At 39.2% G+C, this 19,179-nt stretch overlaps 2 protein-coding genes across 2 annotated transcripts in view; one reads left to right on the top strand and one right to left on the bottom strand.

The window, feature by feature from the left end:
- Positions 1-1,874, top strand: part of eif2ak4 (eukaryotic translation initiation factor 2 alpha kinase 4) — a 64,586-nt gene extending 62,712 nt beyond the window's left edge. The window contains exons 38-39 of the mRNA XM_060880260.1: positions 245-360; positions 1,473-1,874. Coding sequence (XP_060736243.1) covers positions 245-360; positions 1,473-1,530 — 174 coding nt within the window. The 3' untranslated portion in view covers positions 1,531-1,874. The remainder of the gene's footprint in view (positions 1-244; positions 361-1,472) is intronic.
- A 267-nt stretch (positions 1,875-2,141) lies between these two features.
- Positions 2,142-19,179, bottom strand: part of LOC132852816 (cysteine-rich motor neuron 1 protein-like) — a 65,343-nt gene continuing 48,305 nt past the window's right edge. Inside the window, exons 7-13 of the mRNA XM_060880263.1 lie at positions 17,005-17,126; positions 14,885-15,100; positions 11,946-12,161; positions 10,864-11,082; positions 7,341-7,469; positions 5,344-5,519; positions 2,142-4,865 (exon numbers count right to left, since the gene is read on the bottom strand). Of these exons, the coding sequence (XP_060736246.1) occupies positions 4,674-4,865; positions 5,344-5,519; positions 7,341-7,469; positions 10,864-11,082; positions 11,946-12,161; positions 14,885-15,100; positions 17,005-17,126 (1,270 nt within the window). The 3' untranslated portion in view covers positions 2,142-4,673. The remainder of the gene's footprint in view (positions 4,866-5,343; positions 5,520-7,340; positions 7,470-10,863; positions 11,083-11,945; positions 12,162-14,884; positions 15,101-17,004; positions 17,127-19,179) is intronic.

The following is a 19,179-nucleotide window of genomic DNA, read 5'->3' as shown; positions in this document are numbered from 1 at the left end:
GCATAGTGGTTAAGGTTTTGGACTAATGATCAGATGGTTTTGAGTTCGAATGGGCCCCTGAGCAAGGCCCTTAACACACAATCGGTCAGTTGTATCAAATAAAATAAAAATCTAAGTCGCTCTGGATAAGGACATTTTTCCAAATGGCGTTAAATGTAAATGGATGATGCATCGCTAAAATGTTTTTCAAATGTAAAATGGCAAAAAAAAAAAAATATGACTCTGCTCTTTCTGACTGATCCAGTTTGATGGAGAGGAGCAGTTCAACATCAGCGTTAAACAATTACTGTCCCACCAGCCCAAGCAGCGCTATCTCAAGTCCATCTGTGAGGAGATCCACCGGTTTAAGATGTCTAAAAGGTAAAACCATATTGAAGGAGCTGAATGTTTTCGTGTTATGACGTTGTTATGATATCATTTGGCACATTATTGTCACTGGTGTCAACTCGTACTCTGCTGGAAATAATCCTAAAGAATTCAATCATTCCATTCATCCACCCACCGTTCCATCCACCCACTCACCTTCAGTAACTGCTTTATCCTGGTGAGGCTGAATTACTCCCTCCAGTCCATTGCTGAATTCCCAACACACATATACACATATATTCAGGGGCAGTGTAGCATACAGTAGGAAGTCCACCTCTATGCACGTTATTGAGAAGTGGGGGGGGAAAAACCCAGTGAATCCAGAGGTAAACCACATGGACACAGAGGATATTCATGCTGCTCTAGCTGAAGTTATGTAATGCTTTGAATATTTATTTAGTGTGTGAGAAACTCTACGCTATATCGAACACTAATGTATGTAAGCGTAACTGGCCAATAATCATACATTCAGTACCAGACTCCAGAGATTTGAACTCGCACCAATGTTGTGCATGAAAGATTTAGTCATCGGCGGAATTGTACCAGTGTTTGTTGATTTATGCTTATATTCCTTTATCCAGAAGACATGTATTATAATATGTACACAGAATCGGCTTCTCTACACAAGCGGAGTTTATACAGAGGTTTGTCAGATCCACTCGTTTTTCATTGTCCTAGCAGACTCCAGAAACGAAATGCTAAAATATCGTACTGGAGTTTAATGAATTTCACTTAAAAAAAAAAAAAAAAAAAAAAGACAGGACTCTGTATGACTAAGCTGCATTTTGGCACATCTAGGAGTCTCCACAGATTAGGCAGAACAGTTGTTTCTAATTTGGTTGTTTATTTCTACAGTCTTACTAGGTTTTGGAGGCCGTGTTTGCCGCAAAATTAGAATAAGATATGAACAATGGCGTTATTGTAGTGCGTTTCTGGGACATTCGGTGCTGGATGGTTTGTTGTAGGACAGGAAGTAAGGTTGTATTTTACAGATTATATCAAGTAAAGGTTTTATGAAATAAAATCAAGACACATCTGTGTTTATATTTGAATCATTTTGAAATCATAATTAATTGAGAGGAATCTGCCCACATTTTTCTTTGCAGGGTTGCCGTTGTTGTCTTGTACAGCTACAGAGATGACTACTACAAGATTCTGCTCTAAACCAAACATTCACCGCTCTGGAAAATTTCTATTCAGACCCTTTAAGAACTGAAATTAGGGATTTAGATTTGAGAAGAGGTTCTTTCTGTTTGGTAATGACTGCATAATCTCTACCAAAGGTTTAAATTGTTCATTGTCACAAGGGTCCAGTAGTCGTTATTACCAGCTTTGAGCCTCTGTATTGTTTAATTCCCCAGTCTGCATTCTCTCAATAGTGATATCATGTCAAACTTTATTTTCCAAAACAGATAGCTGTGTAAGAGGATTTTAAACGTGTTAACACATCATGTATTGTATTATAAATGCTTAAACAAGTGCATTAAAACGTATATTTCCTTACAAAATGCTTCCTTATTTGAAATGTGCTTTTAAATGCTTCCTTATATTAATAAACAGAATGGACTTAAACAAGTCCTTTCATTTCATGCCTCACTAAGTGCCATATACTGAAGCTGGGGTTTATGGATCCTTCTATATCTTCATCTTATTCAACAAACAGTGTAAAAATCAAACCTTCCCACATTTTTTTTTTTTTTTTTCTTTTTTTTTTTTTTTTTTTTAACTTAGCAGTAACACAACTGTTTTTAAAACAGACACCTACAACACACGGATCACACAATATATTTATTTCTTTTCCAAAAAAAGCAGATAGAAATGGAAATGGTTTACAAAATCAAACGTACAGCAGCTTTGGCTAATATGGTTTCTGTCAACATCCAAATAACACAGATTTCTCAGATTTACTATAGTATTAATAAATAAAACTGTCTGAAAAAATAAATAATGTACTCTTCATCTATGGTTTATCTGTCTTTTTACATTTAGGAAATACAACCCTAACATGGTCATTATCGTCGTTCGAAGCCAATAGCTACTAAAATGATCTAAAATTCTTCTTGCTTTGTTTTACTCCTCTCCCACATTATATTTTCCTGTCCCTCATTGCAACACTCCTAATAAAAAAAACAACAACATTAAAACTGAGTGAAATTGTCCTGTGAATGTATTGTGTAACACTCTTAGGTTTGGGCTTTACTCTTGGCAGTGGAACCCAAATAGAAACACTGTTTACTGAAGCAGTTTACCTTCCTGATAGAAACGTCATATCCCCTGTCTGTGCATCAGTCTTTCCTGGAATGTTTTACTTGGTAACTTTTTGGTAAGCGACTGACCCGAATAACACCGACTGCCTGTTCTGTATGAGTCATACGGATAATAATGCTGTAGGTGTTGATACAGCGTTAACTCTTTAGAGTTGATGACGATTAGTTCAGCATTTTAATATGCATAAGTAGTTGTTACAGTTCCAAGTTACAGAGTTATAAACTAGTTATTTGATTACATCTTATAGGCTGTAGGGCGGAAAATAAATATCATAATAATAGTTAGAAATATAATAAAATATGGGCTGGTATACATGTATATATGTATGAAAGAGACTGAAGTATTAAAGCCTGAATTGATCCGTCAGTGTATTCATTGGATGTGATAAATGGTTGACAAACTTAATTATTAAGTTTTATATATTTGTTTAAATTATTATTGTTTGTTATTATTTCTATTCATTTTATTGGCACAGCAGATGCCAAAGATATGTTTTTACCCTCAGATAGATTCTAACCCTTAAAGGTTCAATGTTGTGTCAATTAAGAACTAAGACAAGTTGATACTTAAGGAAGCCGTTAATAGAAATCATAAAAGTCACTAAGACTACAACTGATACACACAAAAAAAAAGAGATTAGACATAAACCAGCGATTCTAAAGATCTGCTCCTTTTGCATGATGCTGATTATTCAGATTCTGCTGTATGTTCAATATATACACTAAACCACTTTATTAGGAGACTTGGTACACTCATGCTTTCATGCAGTTTACCAATAGCCAATCACGAACACAGTGTGCAATGCATAAAGTCGTGCAGATCCTCGTCAAACGTCAGCATGGGGAGGGGGAACGGGATCTCCGTGACTCAGATGTTGGGGTCAGTCAGGTAGGTTTGAGTGTTTCAGAAACTGCTGATCATCTGGGATTTATTTTTTTATTTATTTTTTTTTGTCAGTAGTGTTTATACGGAGAGGCGCAAGAAATTTAGAGAGTAACAGCAGGCAAAATTGCCTAGTTGATGAAACGGGTCAGAGAGAAATGGCCAGTTATGTTTGAGCTGATATAAAGCCTATAGAAAATCAAATAAGAATTCTATAACCATGGTGAGCAGAAACGTATGTTCATATACAGTACAGGACCCATTGAGCATTAAGGTAGATGGGCTACAAGAGAAGATGAGCTCTCTGGGTTTCTCTCCTGTCAGCCAAGAAGAGAAATCTGATGCTATGATGTGCAGAGGATCAGATTATGTTCTAACAAAAGTACAAGGGATCAGCAATTTCTGGAAAAAAAATCAAGCCAGTGTATCTGGCACCAACAACCATGCCGAAGTCACTGAGGTCAGTTTCCCATTCTGCTGTTTGATGTGAACATTAACTGAGGCTTTTAAGCTATATTGGCATGATTTTATGCACTGGCTTGTTTGGCTATATGCATGAAGCAGGTGTTTTGAATAAAGTGGCCCATGAATGTACTTTAGTCATAATAATTTCCAGTATGTTCATATTTACCCTGCAAAGGTGCATGAAGGAATCAGCTAATGAGCTGCCTTCTATTTTAGGTCATACTGTACATATCCCAGTCACGTTTTGCTGGAGCAAACACAAAGCTTGGTTGTAAACTTCTAGCATAAAGCATTATAAAAGGATAGATCCAAATAAGGTAAATGGAATTGTATTTTGATGCAGAAGTCTATAGCAATGTTCAGTCCTGGTTTTCATAAACTCAATCCCAGCATCTCTCCAGAGTGGCCTGTTATGGCCTCATGTCCAAATAAGTATGCTTTCTTCTGCAGTTTCTGAGAGCCATAGGAAGAATGTAGCACTCCAAAAAAAAAAAAAAAAAAAAAACAGCAATATAATAAAGTAAGATGCAAGGTTTCACAATAATTCTTTCCTCCAATGAACACCAAAGATCCTTCTCAACGGAAGGCAGAAGAATCCCTGGCATGTGGTGCGAGTTGCTCTGTGAGCTCTATGGATGTGTATGAAACCAATAGAGATGACAGGAAATATCCTGTAGTCCCAGCAGGAGGCCTTAACGCTGGACTCTCGCATGTCCGTTGCTCAGCTTGGCCCGTGGGATGCTGATCCGCTCCCCATAGGGCGAACTCGTGCTTGGCGAGAAGGTCATGCTGCAGTCGTTCTTCACGCTCTGGGGCTTGTTCTCCTTGGATGGTTCTGCATGCACAACCGAGCTCATGTTCACATGCTTCTTTAGTATCACGGTCTATGGAGGAAAAAGCAAAATACCAAAAGACTTCATTAAGGAACATTGCTCACCTTCAGCAGGGGAGGAAATCTCAACCAGCTTTTCAGCTTAAGTGTTTCTTACTTTGTGAGTCGCCAAACTATTAGCAGGAGCAACGTTTAACAGGAAAAGAGTAATGTTTTTTTTCCCATTATACTGTACAAAAGGTCCGTAGTCGTGAGAGAGACGTTTAGAACTTTAGACGAAATGTCTTATAATAAATCAAATGTTTGCCTCCTTCATGATGAATAAATACATAAATTCCATTTACAGCTGCACAATGACATGCATTCATAAACAAGGATTCTAGGTCATTTTCCAGCCATAAAAAAATACACCTGATTTACTATGTCTTTAAATTTTCTTTTCTTGACCAGTGTTACAGCTGGTAAGTGTCATATTTCTGTCAAAAACAAAGACTTAAAAAAAAAATAAAAAATCCTCGGAGCGTGCTTACCTTTTTGGGTGCGTTATAGCAGGACATCTGTATGCAGTTTTTCTTCTTGTTAACGAGAAAAGTCACGATGAAAAATATGACTATAGTCATGAGGAGGGCAGCCAGAATCCAGGCTACTGACTGATAGATGAGGGACATTTCCACCTCGGCTGGGACATCACTCTGGATTGTACCATCTTGAAAAGATGAAAGTTTCACATTAAAATTTCACGTGTACTAGTATTTCTATATTACATTATGTTCATGCAGATGTGCCAACATCGCTAACAGGAATGTCCTGGAATGGATGGATACTCCCCCAGATGTTTGCTGTTGACTAAGCAGCAGTAAGAAAACAGTGAGGCAAAAATCTCACCCACTTCTGTTAACCTAAATTCGAGGTTAAAGTCAAACTAAAACAGAAGTAACTGCTTTCAGAGGTAAATGTGCATCTTATGCATCTACTTTATTATGTAGCTTTGTAGAAGCCAACATTCTGTTTTCCTATTTAAACTTAGACAAAAATTTATAAAATTTAATGCGGCCTAGGGCTTTTGAGCCACACGAACCAAATTCGGCTACGTTGTAGACGCTGGTCTGAAGTTTGTTGCTATTACTTTTCTAAGCAATCTGAGTACCGGTACTTCCGGTACCAGGTCTCAAATTGGCCTTTTTCCCCCATAGACTCCCATTATAAACTTTGGAGGTTTATAACTCGGCAAGCTTTGGAACTTTGTACACCAAACTCGGCCAGCTCCTTTAGGGTGATACTCTGAACAAAGTTTTAAATCGGTGTACCGACTGGCCTTCCGGTTGTGCCGCAGCCCTGCCCCCAATATATGCAAAATCAAAAAAACTTTTTACAACATGGGCATGTGACATATCAAAACACTCAGCACAAGGAGGGGAATTGTGTCACAGGTTTTCGGATGACTTCACATGCTCGTCTCCACTTGCCTCCAAATGTTTTGGCACCCTAGTGCTCCACTAGATTTCACAAGTTTTATGTCCACTTGCCTCCAAAAAGCACTGGCCTTTGCAAATACTTGCCTCATCAAAGCCAACATCAAAGTTTGTTGCGACAAACTTTACAAATCTAGTTTGTTTTGACCTTCGCTTTAGTTGAAATCAGGGGTGTAGTTCTGGGGGTATGGGGGCAGATAACACCCACCACCCCCACATTTGTAATACTATGATTAACTAAACCAGAGTTCCCCTCTGTTATACAACTATTGTGTCGCAACACAGCGCTTAATTACCGCCATTTGACATGGAAACCACAGGTTACATTGAAAATAAAGAGATGTGCAGTCCAACAGACTGATTTGCATTGAGGGAAAGTAAAAAAAAAAGAAATACTCATAAGGAGGAAGGATAATATGGTGTAATCTAGCTAATGACACTGTAACAAACAACTCCGGTGTAAATGAACAGGATAGGCTTTGAACACGTCGTCCTTATATAGCTTTCGAGGTAAAAGTAGCAGCAGAGTAGATACACAGAAGAAACTTACAGTATGTAATGACACTGTAGACATAAAAAAGTATCTGGAAGCATAGCCTTTTACACTTTAACCCCTCCAGTATTTAAACCAAATCTACCCCCATGCTTGAAACAGCAGAAGAAGATAGTTTACAGCTGTCTCACATAAAAAACCAAGAAAAGAGGTCACTCTGTTTGACTGAGTTCTGGCCTGGGTTTATATAATATATGGCTGTGCTTATCAGTTCCAGGTATATGGGTCTCTATGGTCTTTTTGTTTTGTTGTGAGTCCATAACACACCCAGCTCAACCAAGCCCTTTATAACTCGGGTGTATAAGAACATAGAATAACAGACAAATGTGCATAAGTACTCCAGGACTTGAATCAAGAACCTCAGGTCTTTCACTCAGCATATGGAAATATCCAACTAACTCAGTATTTCCACTGATTCTCCTTGTGCTCAGATCGTTCTTTATGGCTGTATTTTATGGATGTATGTTTACAGATGTTGATGGTGTTTATGGTAGAGTTCTACCTGTAACAGGAACTACTGTATACACTGTGGTCCAAACTTCTCTTGCAGTGACCGCAACAGTGCCACCGGTTTTACTTATAGGTTTAATGGTTGTTGTAGCTATCACTGGCACGGAGGTTGTTGTAACATCTATGAACAGAAAACAAAACAACAACAAAATAAAACATCAGTGGTGTAACCGTCATTGTTTCATTTGCAAAATGTAAAGACTTAAACAAATGTTTCTACCTCAATAGAAAACACACATTTAAGCAAAAAAAAAAGTAAGCAAAAACACTGTGCTAGAAATCCTTCTGCAAAGAAATTTTGATAAATATGAATGAGGTGGGGGGCACGGTGGCTTAGTGGTTAGCACGTTCGCCTCACACCTCCAGGGTTGGGGTTCGATTCCCGCCTCCACCTTGTGTGTGTGGCGTTTGCATGTTCTCCCCGTGCCTCGGGGGTTTCCTCCGGGTACTCCGGTTTCCTCCCCCCGGTCCAAAGACATGCATGGTAGGTTGATTGGCATCTCTGGAAAATTGTCTGTAGTGTGTGATTGCGTGAGTGAATGAGAGTGTGTGTGTGCCCTGCGATGGGTTGGCACTCCATCCAGGGTGTATCCTGCCTTGATGCCCAATGACGCCCCGTGACCCGAGGTAGTTCGGATAAGCGGTAGAAGATGAATGAATGAATGAATGAATGAATGAGGTGGATTATATTCTTGATTTATTTCAGCCGCTATTGTATTCCATGCACAATTAATCACTCAATCACTGCAGATGTGTTATGGATGCCTCAGTGAAGCAAGCTTAAATAAATGAATCTTAATGGATGATAAATCTAGATCACGGGTGTCAAACTCAAATTCACAGTGGGCCAAAATATAAACCTGAGATAAAGTCACGGGCCAAACTGAATATTTATTGAAAAATTAACTGCAACTGATATGTAATGTTCAACCTTTTTCATATGGAAACAAACTTTAGTTTTGCTTGATTTGGAACAACCAGAGCTTGATATTACAAACACATAAGAAATTAAATTTGAAATAAAAGACACATCAGTGGTGTTCATTTCTTATTTAAATAAATAAAATAAATGATGCCTCTCACTGTATCATTAAGTTCCTTTTTAAAGTGGATCTTTTTCAAAACCAACAACAAAACAACCAAAAATAATCATTTCATTCAATGAAAATCCAACTTTTCAACTAGTGTCTTCTTATGTTATATTCTTTGGTTACAGACACGTTAGCTCCGTTAGCACACAAGACAAACAGGTCTGTCCTTTATACTCGTGAACAGATAATCTGCCTCCCAGCTGTCTTGAAAGCTCCTATTGTCCATCTTTCGTTTGGCCATTTTTGCGGAGGGTGGAGTTGCCCGATGTGACTATAGCATGGTTGTTAACGACTGTCAACAGAGAATGAGGGGCGCTTGCTGTTCGTGACTATGCATCAATACAGTGGCAAGGCATTCTGGGATTTGTAGTATTAGCGGAGCATGCGGCTAGCCAGCTGTAATGCACATTTGATACGATCTCGCGGGCCAAATATAATTACACCCGCGGGCCTGAGTTTGACATATATGATCTAGAGGGTGTTTCACTCTGTAAAGTAACTGATATAACAGGCAGCGATAGGCTTGGTGAATCTACAGTTTGCACTAGAAAGAATTCAGCCCAAGCCTCGACTTTTTCCTACTAAATAATAATAATAATAATAAATAAAATAACTCAGCTCCAATCAATTCAGTGTCATTTTTGCGAACTTGTTAAAGAATGTGTACTTTTCTTTTCTTATCAGGAAATTGAACATACAGATATTACACCAAGAGGCACCTGTATTAGCTGCACCCTAAAGAATGACCAGTGAACTTGAATTTTTTTATTTTTATTTTTTAACATTACGTTACATAATGCATTAGCTTCAGGCAGACTGAAATTATTTCACGTGTATGTATATAGTGCTTGTAACAGTAGACTGTCAGATTGTCACAAAGCAGCTTTACAGAAATCTGAGTTTCAATTTATATTATTTCAATTTATCCCTAATGAGCAACTTAGAGAAGTGGTGAGGAAAATCTCCCTGAGAGGGGAAAAAAAACGTTTCAAATGTTAATTAAAACTCTAATGCTGCTGCTCATGGAGGTTCTTTTAACACACTTAGCACTTAGCACTAGGACATAATTTTAATTTCTTATTCTACCATTATTTTTGTACACAGGAGCCCTTTATTAAAACATAATAATTACCTAGTATTAATTGCATTTTATAGATATCATTAAGTCTTTTTTAACCCTAATTTTCTTCCAATCTTATCATTTGCCAGTTTGCACCCACCAGCTAGCTGTCCTCTTTTTGAACTTTTGCTCTGCTGCTGTCAATCTGGGTGACACCGGAGAATCCGAATATAAAACTAGATTTGTAAAGTTTGTCGCAACAAACTTTGATGTTGGCTTTGACGATGCAAGTATAGTGCTTTTTGGAGGCAAGTGGACATAAGGGTTATTGTTACTTTTGGAGGCAAGTGGACAGAAAGCTAGGTTGCCAAAACATTTGGAGGTAAGCAGAGACAAGCATGTGACATCATCCAAATACTCCTGAGGCAGTTTCTCACATTGGGCTGATTGTTTTGATATGTCACTTATCCATGTTGTGCTATTTTTTGATTTTCACGTGACATCACGTGACGTCACATGATGTCATCAGAATACCCATGAGGAAGTTCCCCTCATTGTTCTGAGTGTTTTGATATGTCACATGTCCATGTTGTAAAAAGTTTTTTGATTTTACATATTTTGGGGGCGGGGCTGCGGGACAACCGAAAGGCCAGTAAGTACACCAATTTAAAAGTTTGTTCAGAGTATCACCCTAAAGGAGCTGGCAGAGTTTGGTGTAGATAGTTCCAAATCTTGCCAAGTTATAAACCTCCAAAGTTTATAATGGGAGTCTATGGGAAAAAAGGCCAGTTTGAGACCTAGTACTGGAAGTACCGGTACTCGGATCGCTTAGAAAAGTAATAGCAACAAACTTCAGACCAGGATCTACAACATATCTGAATTTGGTGCATGTGGCTCGAAAGCCCTAGGCCGCATTAAATTTTATAAATTTTTGTCTAAGCTTAAATAGGAAAACAGAATGTTGGCTTCTACAAAGCCAACATAATAAGTCCCTTCTAAAACGGCATGCTTTATTTTAAAAATGTTAATTTGCGTAACTAAGAAATTCATTTATTATCTATTATCAACAAGTTTTCAACTGTTCACAGATGGAGACTTGAGTGCAAAACTGTTCGTATCAATTGCAGTCACAAGCCAAGGTAACACATTTCAAGTGCTAAAAACCATGAGCTCCCAGATGGTTAAGATTGGCTATAGTCACTCTGGCTGCCACGGGAGACAGTAATGTCATCCATACTGCTCTTTTAGACTTCTGTTCATTGACATTTCAATAACCTAGCATGGCACAAGTAATTGTATTGCATTTCTTGTACTGTATACACCATATAATCAACAGTTTACACCTCAGGCCAGAATTGACTTACCCAGACACTGTGGACAGCACTGTCCCTTACGAAGCACTGGCACCTTGCATCTGGCAGCTGGACATCTCTGGGAGAAACACTGAATGGTCCCATTGTTGCAAATGCAACTAGTGCAGGCGTTCGGTTTCCATGAATCACCAGCCAAGAGTATGTCCCCATCACTCGAGGTACAATATTCTCGTTGGCTGTTATTGACAGGAAGAAAGTTGGCGTTTTCGTCTGCAAGACAGTTGTACAAAGTGTACATAGTAAACATGAGTGATTCGTTTCCATTTTCTATTAACATAGTAATGATAGAAGGCTATGGGTTCCTGGATAAGACTCGAGTTTATTTGTAAATTCCTGGTCATCGTTCTATTAGTGGTTTCACTACACGCTACATCTTGCACTGTGATGAAAAAGTGGGGTCCAGGTGGCTGCAGACATTTGATCAACGATCAAAGTTTGACAGTCTGTATTATGAGAGTGGGGGTACGATAATGGACCATCTCTGAGATTTTAGTCCTGTACGAATCATATCAGTCGTATGAGTATATTTTTTTCACAGAATGTACATGAGTTCATGAGGAATCTATGATGTATTTGATCTTTTATAAAAATGACAAGTAGAAAATTGTTCTCACGCAAGTCAGATATGTGGTCGGTGCCTCTTACCACATGGACATTGGTACTGACTAGGCAAAGGAGATCACAAAGTGAAACAACCCTGCACAATTCTTTCCCTAGGGTGGCCATGTAAAGGCATTCAGTATGGCCCGGGTGGATTTATTGGTCTGGGGTACGTAGTAAAGTGCCCCTGTAGTGAGTCGTTGCCTCTCACCAATCAAACTGCTTGCCTGCAGAAATATGCTAATAAAATTCTATCTTTCTGACCCTTGCTGTACATCAGATGGACTTAAACCATCCTTCATTCTCATTTGCTGCATAAATGTGCAACTGGGGAAAAGGAGAAGTTCTAAAGTGAGGGTATCATCTGTTTACAATCAGCGTTCTTTCATCTTATCTGAAGACTATATGCATTTAAGGTGTCTTAGAAACAGAAAAAAAAAAAGCTTAGAATTGTTTCCAGATTAGAAGGATACCATGGCAGCTGTGGCAGCAGGTTCCTTTGGTTCTGGTTGGTGTCTGGCAGAGGGCAGGGGGGCATACTTCTGTGTCACACAGCACTCGGCCTTGCCTGCAGGTACAGCGAGTGCATTCATCCAGGTTCCAAGTATCACCTTCCACATAAAGTTCGTCTCCAGGAGCTTGGCAAACTACCATGTCCATTCCCTCAGGACGCCCGCTGCCTAACTCCTCTGAATCAAACCCAGAGAATTGAATAGTGGTTAGTTAACAATAAATATTTAATTATGTTGTTCTTAAAAAAGTTAATAAAGCACATTACAGAGTAAGTTCTACTCTTAATTATTGCCAGGTATTGTTAAAGTAAATGGGTTGTGTTAATTTATTTTGACTCAGATTTTGGCTCTTGGCATTCTTTGCCTTTTTCCAGCCTGAACATTTTTTTTTGCCAAGCATTTTTGAAACTTTCCTCAGACACAAACTTCCAGACAGGAACAGTCTCGAGCTTCTAGCATGATATCTCAAAAAATCGCATGGTGAGAATAAAATAAAGTCCTTAACATGTGCTAGGTAGCTTTTTGGTATTTTGTTGGGGGTGGATGCTATTGGAGTTTAGAATGGTTAAAGGCAGGTGAGAGATGTTTGGATTTGGTGGGGTTCATTCCACCACTTTCTGGTCGGTTAGTTGCCGGCATAGTTTCTAGGTGTGGCGTGTTTGCTTTGTGATTCATTATTTTGCTCAGAAAATCTAAGGCAATGGAGAATTAGGTATAAAACATGTATAAACACATCAGGGAACTTATTGAAGCTAGAAGTAGCTCGCAACTAGCTGATTTAGAAGAGAAGTTACAGAGCACCATCAGAGATCATGATGTCAACAAGATTTTAGACTCTGTGCACTTCTTAAAATACGTCAAACTACAAAATTCAATTCGAATGGCACATCTAATCATGTCCTATACTGTGTGTCACAATGGCATGATGGCCCAGTAATGTATTACCGCTTAATATAAACATGAGTGGAAATTAGTAATGTTGTAAAATTACAGTGAGTCCAAAATTCCAGAGGAGACACCGAAAATTAGAAACCTTCTTTGTATACGTATAACTTTTTGCCATTTCCCTGTTTCTTCTTTGCTGCATATAAAAAAAAACATCACAAGAAAACAAAATGTCTGAAGATTTCTGTTACAAGAGGTTGCCAGATTTTAGCAGGAATACAGACTAAAAAAATTGTCTGGCTGGAGATTAAAGGTGGGGTGCACGATGTTTGAAAGCCAATGTTGACATTTGAAATCACCTAAACAAACACGCCCCTAACCCAAATGGGTGTCACCCCTGTTTTGATAGCTCCGCCCCACACATACATACGTAACCCAGGCAACTATTATGGCGGAACCTGTTGGGGCAGCTGGCCGAGGCTATATTTTATCAATAAATGAACTCAATGAGTAATACTATGGTAATACAAATGTGTTTTTGTAGTACTGTGTGTTGTACCGTGAAAGGTTTAGCTCCGTTTCACGCGGAAGACGTTCAGTTCTCTCCAGCGCTGGAAAGCTGATCCTATATTAACACGGGTTCTACTTGTCTTATCGTAAGCCTTTTTTCGCTTTTTGTTTTTATCAGCCATGTCAATGTTAAAACCGCTTTCTGCTAATGTCAGACATGCCCACTGAACACTCTCTCCACTGCATATTGACAAGCCCCGCCCCTTTCTGCTCATTGGCTACACGTTTGTTTTGTTAGTTGGCCCGACTCAGTTTTCTGAAGCATTTCTCAAACAACGTACATCCCACCTTTAACTGACAATGGCCTTTTTCTAATATAACTCAGTTTTGGCAGCAAATCTTATCCTTGTTAATATCAGAGTACATGAACCAAGAATATGCGGAAATTTTTAGGTTTACTGCAAGAAATATAAGAATATTTTTAATATATTATTTTATAAATACCATCCTGTTTAAATTTGCCAGTTTTACGGCAACAATCACCGTCGGTGTCTCTGTTGTTGTTGTAACCGTTCATTCACACCAAGTAAGTACTATTATAGTATTATATACACCAAGTAAGTAATATTATAGCTATTATAGTAAGTACACAACACTGTACATGGAAGCTTTGTAAATGTACACACGATGAATTTTCTTTATTTAATGCAACAAAGAAGAAATTGGAAAATGTCACGTTATTTTTTCCCGCCTTCTTCCGTTTAAATGTAAGCAAACTTGTCCTAGTGATCACGTTAACTACAGTACTTCGTACAAGAGGTCAGGTTTTCTTTGAGTCTTATCCTTTCCACTGAAGATTTTTCAGACTTACATGCCAATGGATTGGATTTAATTGTGTTGTAAGTTTTTCCGCAAATTTGTAGACATTAAGTGCCACATAAATACTAAGAAACTCTGAAATTCATGTTAACTTTTCTTTTACTGCTAATATCATTTGTAAAGAAAACCTTTGAGTTAAATTGAATGGCAAACAGAAGCACTACACCTCTCCTACATCATCATCTCATACATTTAGGCCAACGATTATATCTATGAAATCAGCAAAAAAATTTTATTTACAGTAATTTGTAGTTACGCTAGTAATTAAGAAATTGCTGAAAGAAATTAAATCAGAAAACACTGATACTTACAGATTATTTCTGATCTCTTTGCAGCTTTTAGAGAAGGTTTTTAGTAAAGATGTTTTTTAAGCCAAAACCTGAAGGACACACTCAATTACACTGCCATAGAGACAGGAAAATTAAATAGTTATGTTAAGGACAGGAAGGCAGAAATGCTTGCAATAACAAATAGCCATCTTTTCTTTTGCTGTCAGGCAAACCACTAAATATCAAGAACTGCCACGTTATTATTGTGTGTTCGGCTCCAAACTCCACTAAATCCATCGTTACACTAATAAATAATTCTGACGCCAATGAAATCCTTTTGCTCTGGTTTGTACATACCCTCACAGCTGGGACAGCACTGATGCGACCTGAGCACTGGGTTTGTACAGCTGGGAGCGGGGCAGGAGATGAGGACACACATCTCACGTCCAGCATGGCAGTAACAGTCCCTGCAGCCGTCATGCCAGCTCTCGCCCTCTTCAAACTGCTGGCCATTCGCAGTCAGACAGTGGCTGCTCGCTGGCACTGAAGCGGTAGTGCTAACACGCTCACTCTCTGAAGAAAAAATTACACATATTTTACTTGTTTATTCATTCATTCACTCATTTTCTACCGCTTATCCGAACTACCTCGGGTCACAGGGAGCCTGTGCCTATCTCAGGCGCCATCGGGCATCGAGGCAGGATACACCCTGGACGGAGTGCCAACCCATCGCAGGGCACACACACTCTCATTCACTCACGCAATCACACACTATGGACAATTTTCCAGAGATGCCAATCAACCTACCATGCATGTCTTTGGACCGGGGGAGGAAACCGGAGTACCCGGAGGAAACCCCCGAGGCACGGGGAGAACATGCGAACTCCACACACACAAGGCAGAGGCGGGAATCGAACCCCGACCCTGGAGGTGTGAGGCAAATGTGCTAACCACTAAGCCACCGTGCCCTTGTTTATTTTTCATTATTAATACAGTATTTTAAGAGGATTTTAGGAATGATGTTTTTCTGCCATGAGCTTAGAAGAAAACTTGATTCTTGCTCTATTTAACTTTGTTACCACCGGGAAACAAGTGAATTCATAGTAGGGGTTTGAAAATAATTACTATTACCAAAATTACATATGCACAAAAGATATATACCCAAAATATGTACCAAAAATATGCTTTATCTTTAATACAACTGAGAGGACACATACTTTGAGAATATTTATTTGCACACAAGGTGCCATGTAAACCAAGTCCCTGGCCCGGATATGCGTTTGTTTGTTTCATGTCCTAGAATAGTCATTTATTTATTAACAGGAAGAAAGGACAGGGAACTGATCCAGATGTTTCAAGATAGAGTTCAACAACTCAAGATGTGCTCTTCAAGTCTACACTTAAAAGAAACCCCTGGGTATATCCTAAAGTGAAGCATTTCAAAAATTAACTCATAAGAATAAATCATCTCAAGCCGGCACTGTTAAAAGGCACTTTATATTAAATCTTCATGAACGTGGAGCTGTTTTCATTCATCCTTTTAGTTAAAAAAAAAAAACGCTTTAATGGTGTTGGCTGAAAAGAGCCAGTCATCGTTCCAGTCCCGAGCTCAATTTCTCACTGAGGAACTGGAAGGATGTGAAAGATTGAAAGATTTTTAAGTGTACTTTGAAAGAAAAATATTCATCTCTATATTGTATCTGCCACTGTGACGCAAATCTATTATACATCACACAACTCATTGCAACTGTAGACACGAGGCTTACACAATACCGTGACCAGAAAATGACTATTTGCTGCATTATGGCCATCAGCAAAACCCATGTGCATTAAAAAAACTCAAATTCAATCTCAATTCATTCAATCTTTACTTTAACTGACATCTATAGATCATGCGTTAAAGACGAATGGGCTCGTTTTTCTCTTGAGAGGGGATTCAAAATGCCCTCTACATTAATCCTGTATGTAATATACAATATAATTTGAGTCAAAAGACACACATCAGGGAGTTCTCCTTACTTTACAGCATGCTTAATGTCATGTATTCCTTCACTCACTCATTCATTCATCTTCTACTGCTTATCCGAACTACCTCGGGTCACGGGGAGCCTGTGCCTATCTCAGGCGTCATCGGGCATCAAGGCAGGATACACCCTGGACGGAGTGCCAACCCATCGCAGGGCACACACACTCTCATTCACTCACGCAATCACGGACAATTTTCCAGAGATGCCAATCAACCTACCATCTTTGGACCGGGGGAGGAAACCGGAGTACCCGGAGGAAACCCCCGAGGCACCGGGGAGAACATGCAAACTCCACACACACAAGGTGGAGGCGGGAATCGAACCCCCAACCCTGGAGGTGTGAGGCGAACGTGCTAACCACTAAGCCACCGTGTTCCCCTGTATTCCTTCAACATCTTCGAATAACACTTAATAATGTACGTAACGTAAATGTTTTGACCACTCACTTACCTTTGCAGAGGCAGATGTGGCAGCCTTTTCTGTTCTGCATATAGCCGTCGCTGCACTGCTTGTCGCATGTGAAGGGCGGACACTTAATGCAGCGACACATCTCACAGCCATGTTTATTTCTCCTGTGGAAATACAATCGTACTATCACGCAAGGTAGGAAGCTAGCATTAGTCACCAGCTTGCTTAGTGCTCACAGATAAAGACAGTTACTTAACTAAACATTCTAGGTTGAGGACTATTTTCTAGCTTGTTCTAAATGATATAAATACAAGATACGAACAGGAGACACGTTATTCTAGGTTGCTTTTTAAAGAAAGCTTGCAAGAAACGTTCACAGGACATCTGGTTGAGACTAGAGGTGTGCACATCTGGACTGGGGTTCCATGAGATGCAACAAAATAAGTCACGCAAGAGGGACTATTTTGATTTCCTGCAGACAGGACAAACAATGTGAGACATAGACCACATCCATTATACTGTATAAGAACATTCTGCGTTCATTCATTTTCTCCTTGGTCAGGGTGAGGATGGTTTAGCTTAGGCTTCTACGTGGTTTATATTTTGAGAATCAGAACCAAGTAGATTAATTAGAAATTATTGTAGGCAGATACAAACAAAAAATTCAAACTGTGTTTTTTTTTTGTTTTTAGCTCAAATTGAAATCAGTTTTAAACTTGAAGGATGTACGTAGCTGAGGTTGAGGAACCTCAGCTAATGGAAGGGTTTTTTATATATATATATATATTTAAATTAATAAATGAGAACAAAATCTGAACACTCCTCTACTCCTTTAGGTTTATTCTTTAGTTGCCTTTCGTCACAAGCACTCACTTTTTTCTTACATCCTAATTGCCCCCTGAAAGCTAAAAATGATCCTAAACTGCCAGCAGAAGTGTTATGTTACGAGGCCTAGGACCTTAGCAAACCAAGCCAACTATAAACCAAATAGTCATGGAGGTCCGGACGCAACAACAAAAATCTTACACCGAGTTTAGAGTTATGATAATGCTTACATACAGTATATGTTCATAGCTTCACCCATTCCTATTGCTCCTTCCTTTAAGAATCCCCCTGAGCAATCTGTGTACATGGGAATACAAGTCAACAACACAACGCCCTCTTTCCCAGTCGCTAATTATGAAAGGTACACTGTAAAGACCACAAAGCCAGATGGTCAAGCCCAGAAACACCAGGGCATATGGTTTTGCTTTCTTCCCTACTATATTACTTCTCTTTGAAGAGTCCAGATAAAAGCAGCACCCCAAATTTTGCAAGATCCATGTGGTGCACACACAATTCCATTACTAACAAAGCACACACAAAGTCTCTGCACTTCTCTTAACTATGCGATTCAACGATTTCTTACAGTTTCTGATAAGAAAATGTCTATTCTGGTGTGTAACATTTGTGCAAAGAAACACAGCTTTAAGATGCAGTAACATTTTTTGTGCGTGTCTGACCTGATTCTATATGATACTAACAAATCTGTCACTCATTTGGTTAATTCATCCATTCGTTTTCTGACCTGATTATCCTATGCAGAGGTGAGGGAATCTTCCCTTTATTTTTATACATTGCCCACTGATTCCTTTATATCTTGGAAAGTCTGGATTAATTATGTTACGTGTTGCTTCCTCACATTCATGATTTACATTTACAGCATTTAGCAGACGCCCTTATCCAGGGCCACTTACATTTTTATCTCATTTTTTTGTATAACCGAGCAATTGAGGGTTATGGGCCTTGCTCAGGGGCCCAGCAATGGCAGCTTGGTGGACGTAGGAATCGAAGTCACAACCTTCCGATTGGTATCCCAACACCTTATCCACTAGGCTACGAAACAAACTCACAACCTTCCGATTGGTAGCCCAACACCTTATCCACTAGGCTACCAAACGAACTCACAACCTTCCGATTGGTAGCCCAACACCTTAACCACTAGGCTACCAAACAAACTCACAATCTTACGATTGGTAGCCCAACACCTTAACAGATTATGGGCCTTGCTCAGGGGCCCAGCAATGGCAGCTTGGTGGACGTAGGAATCGAAGTCACAACCTTCCGATTGGTAGCCCAACACCTTGACCACTAGGCTACCAAACGAACTCACAACCTTCCGATTGGTAGCCCAACACCTTAACCACTAGGCTACCACATGATGATTATCACCAATTT

This window comes from Tachysurus vachellii, chromosome 10 (genome assembly GCF_030014155.1).
Source record: "Tachysurus vachellii isolate PV-2020 chromosome 10, HZAU_Pvac_v1, whole genome shotgun sequence".
Classification (NCBI taxonomy): Eukaryota; Metazoa; Chordata; class Actinopteri; order Siluriformes; family Bagridae; genus Tachysurus; species Tachysurus vachellii.
Note: the sequence above shows the minus strand (reverse complement) of the source record. Positions and strands in the feature narration are given on the sequence as shown.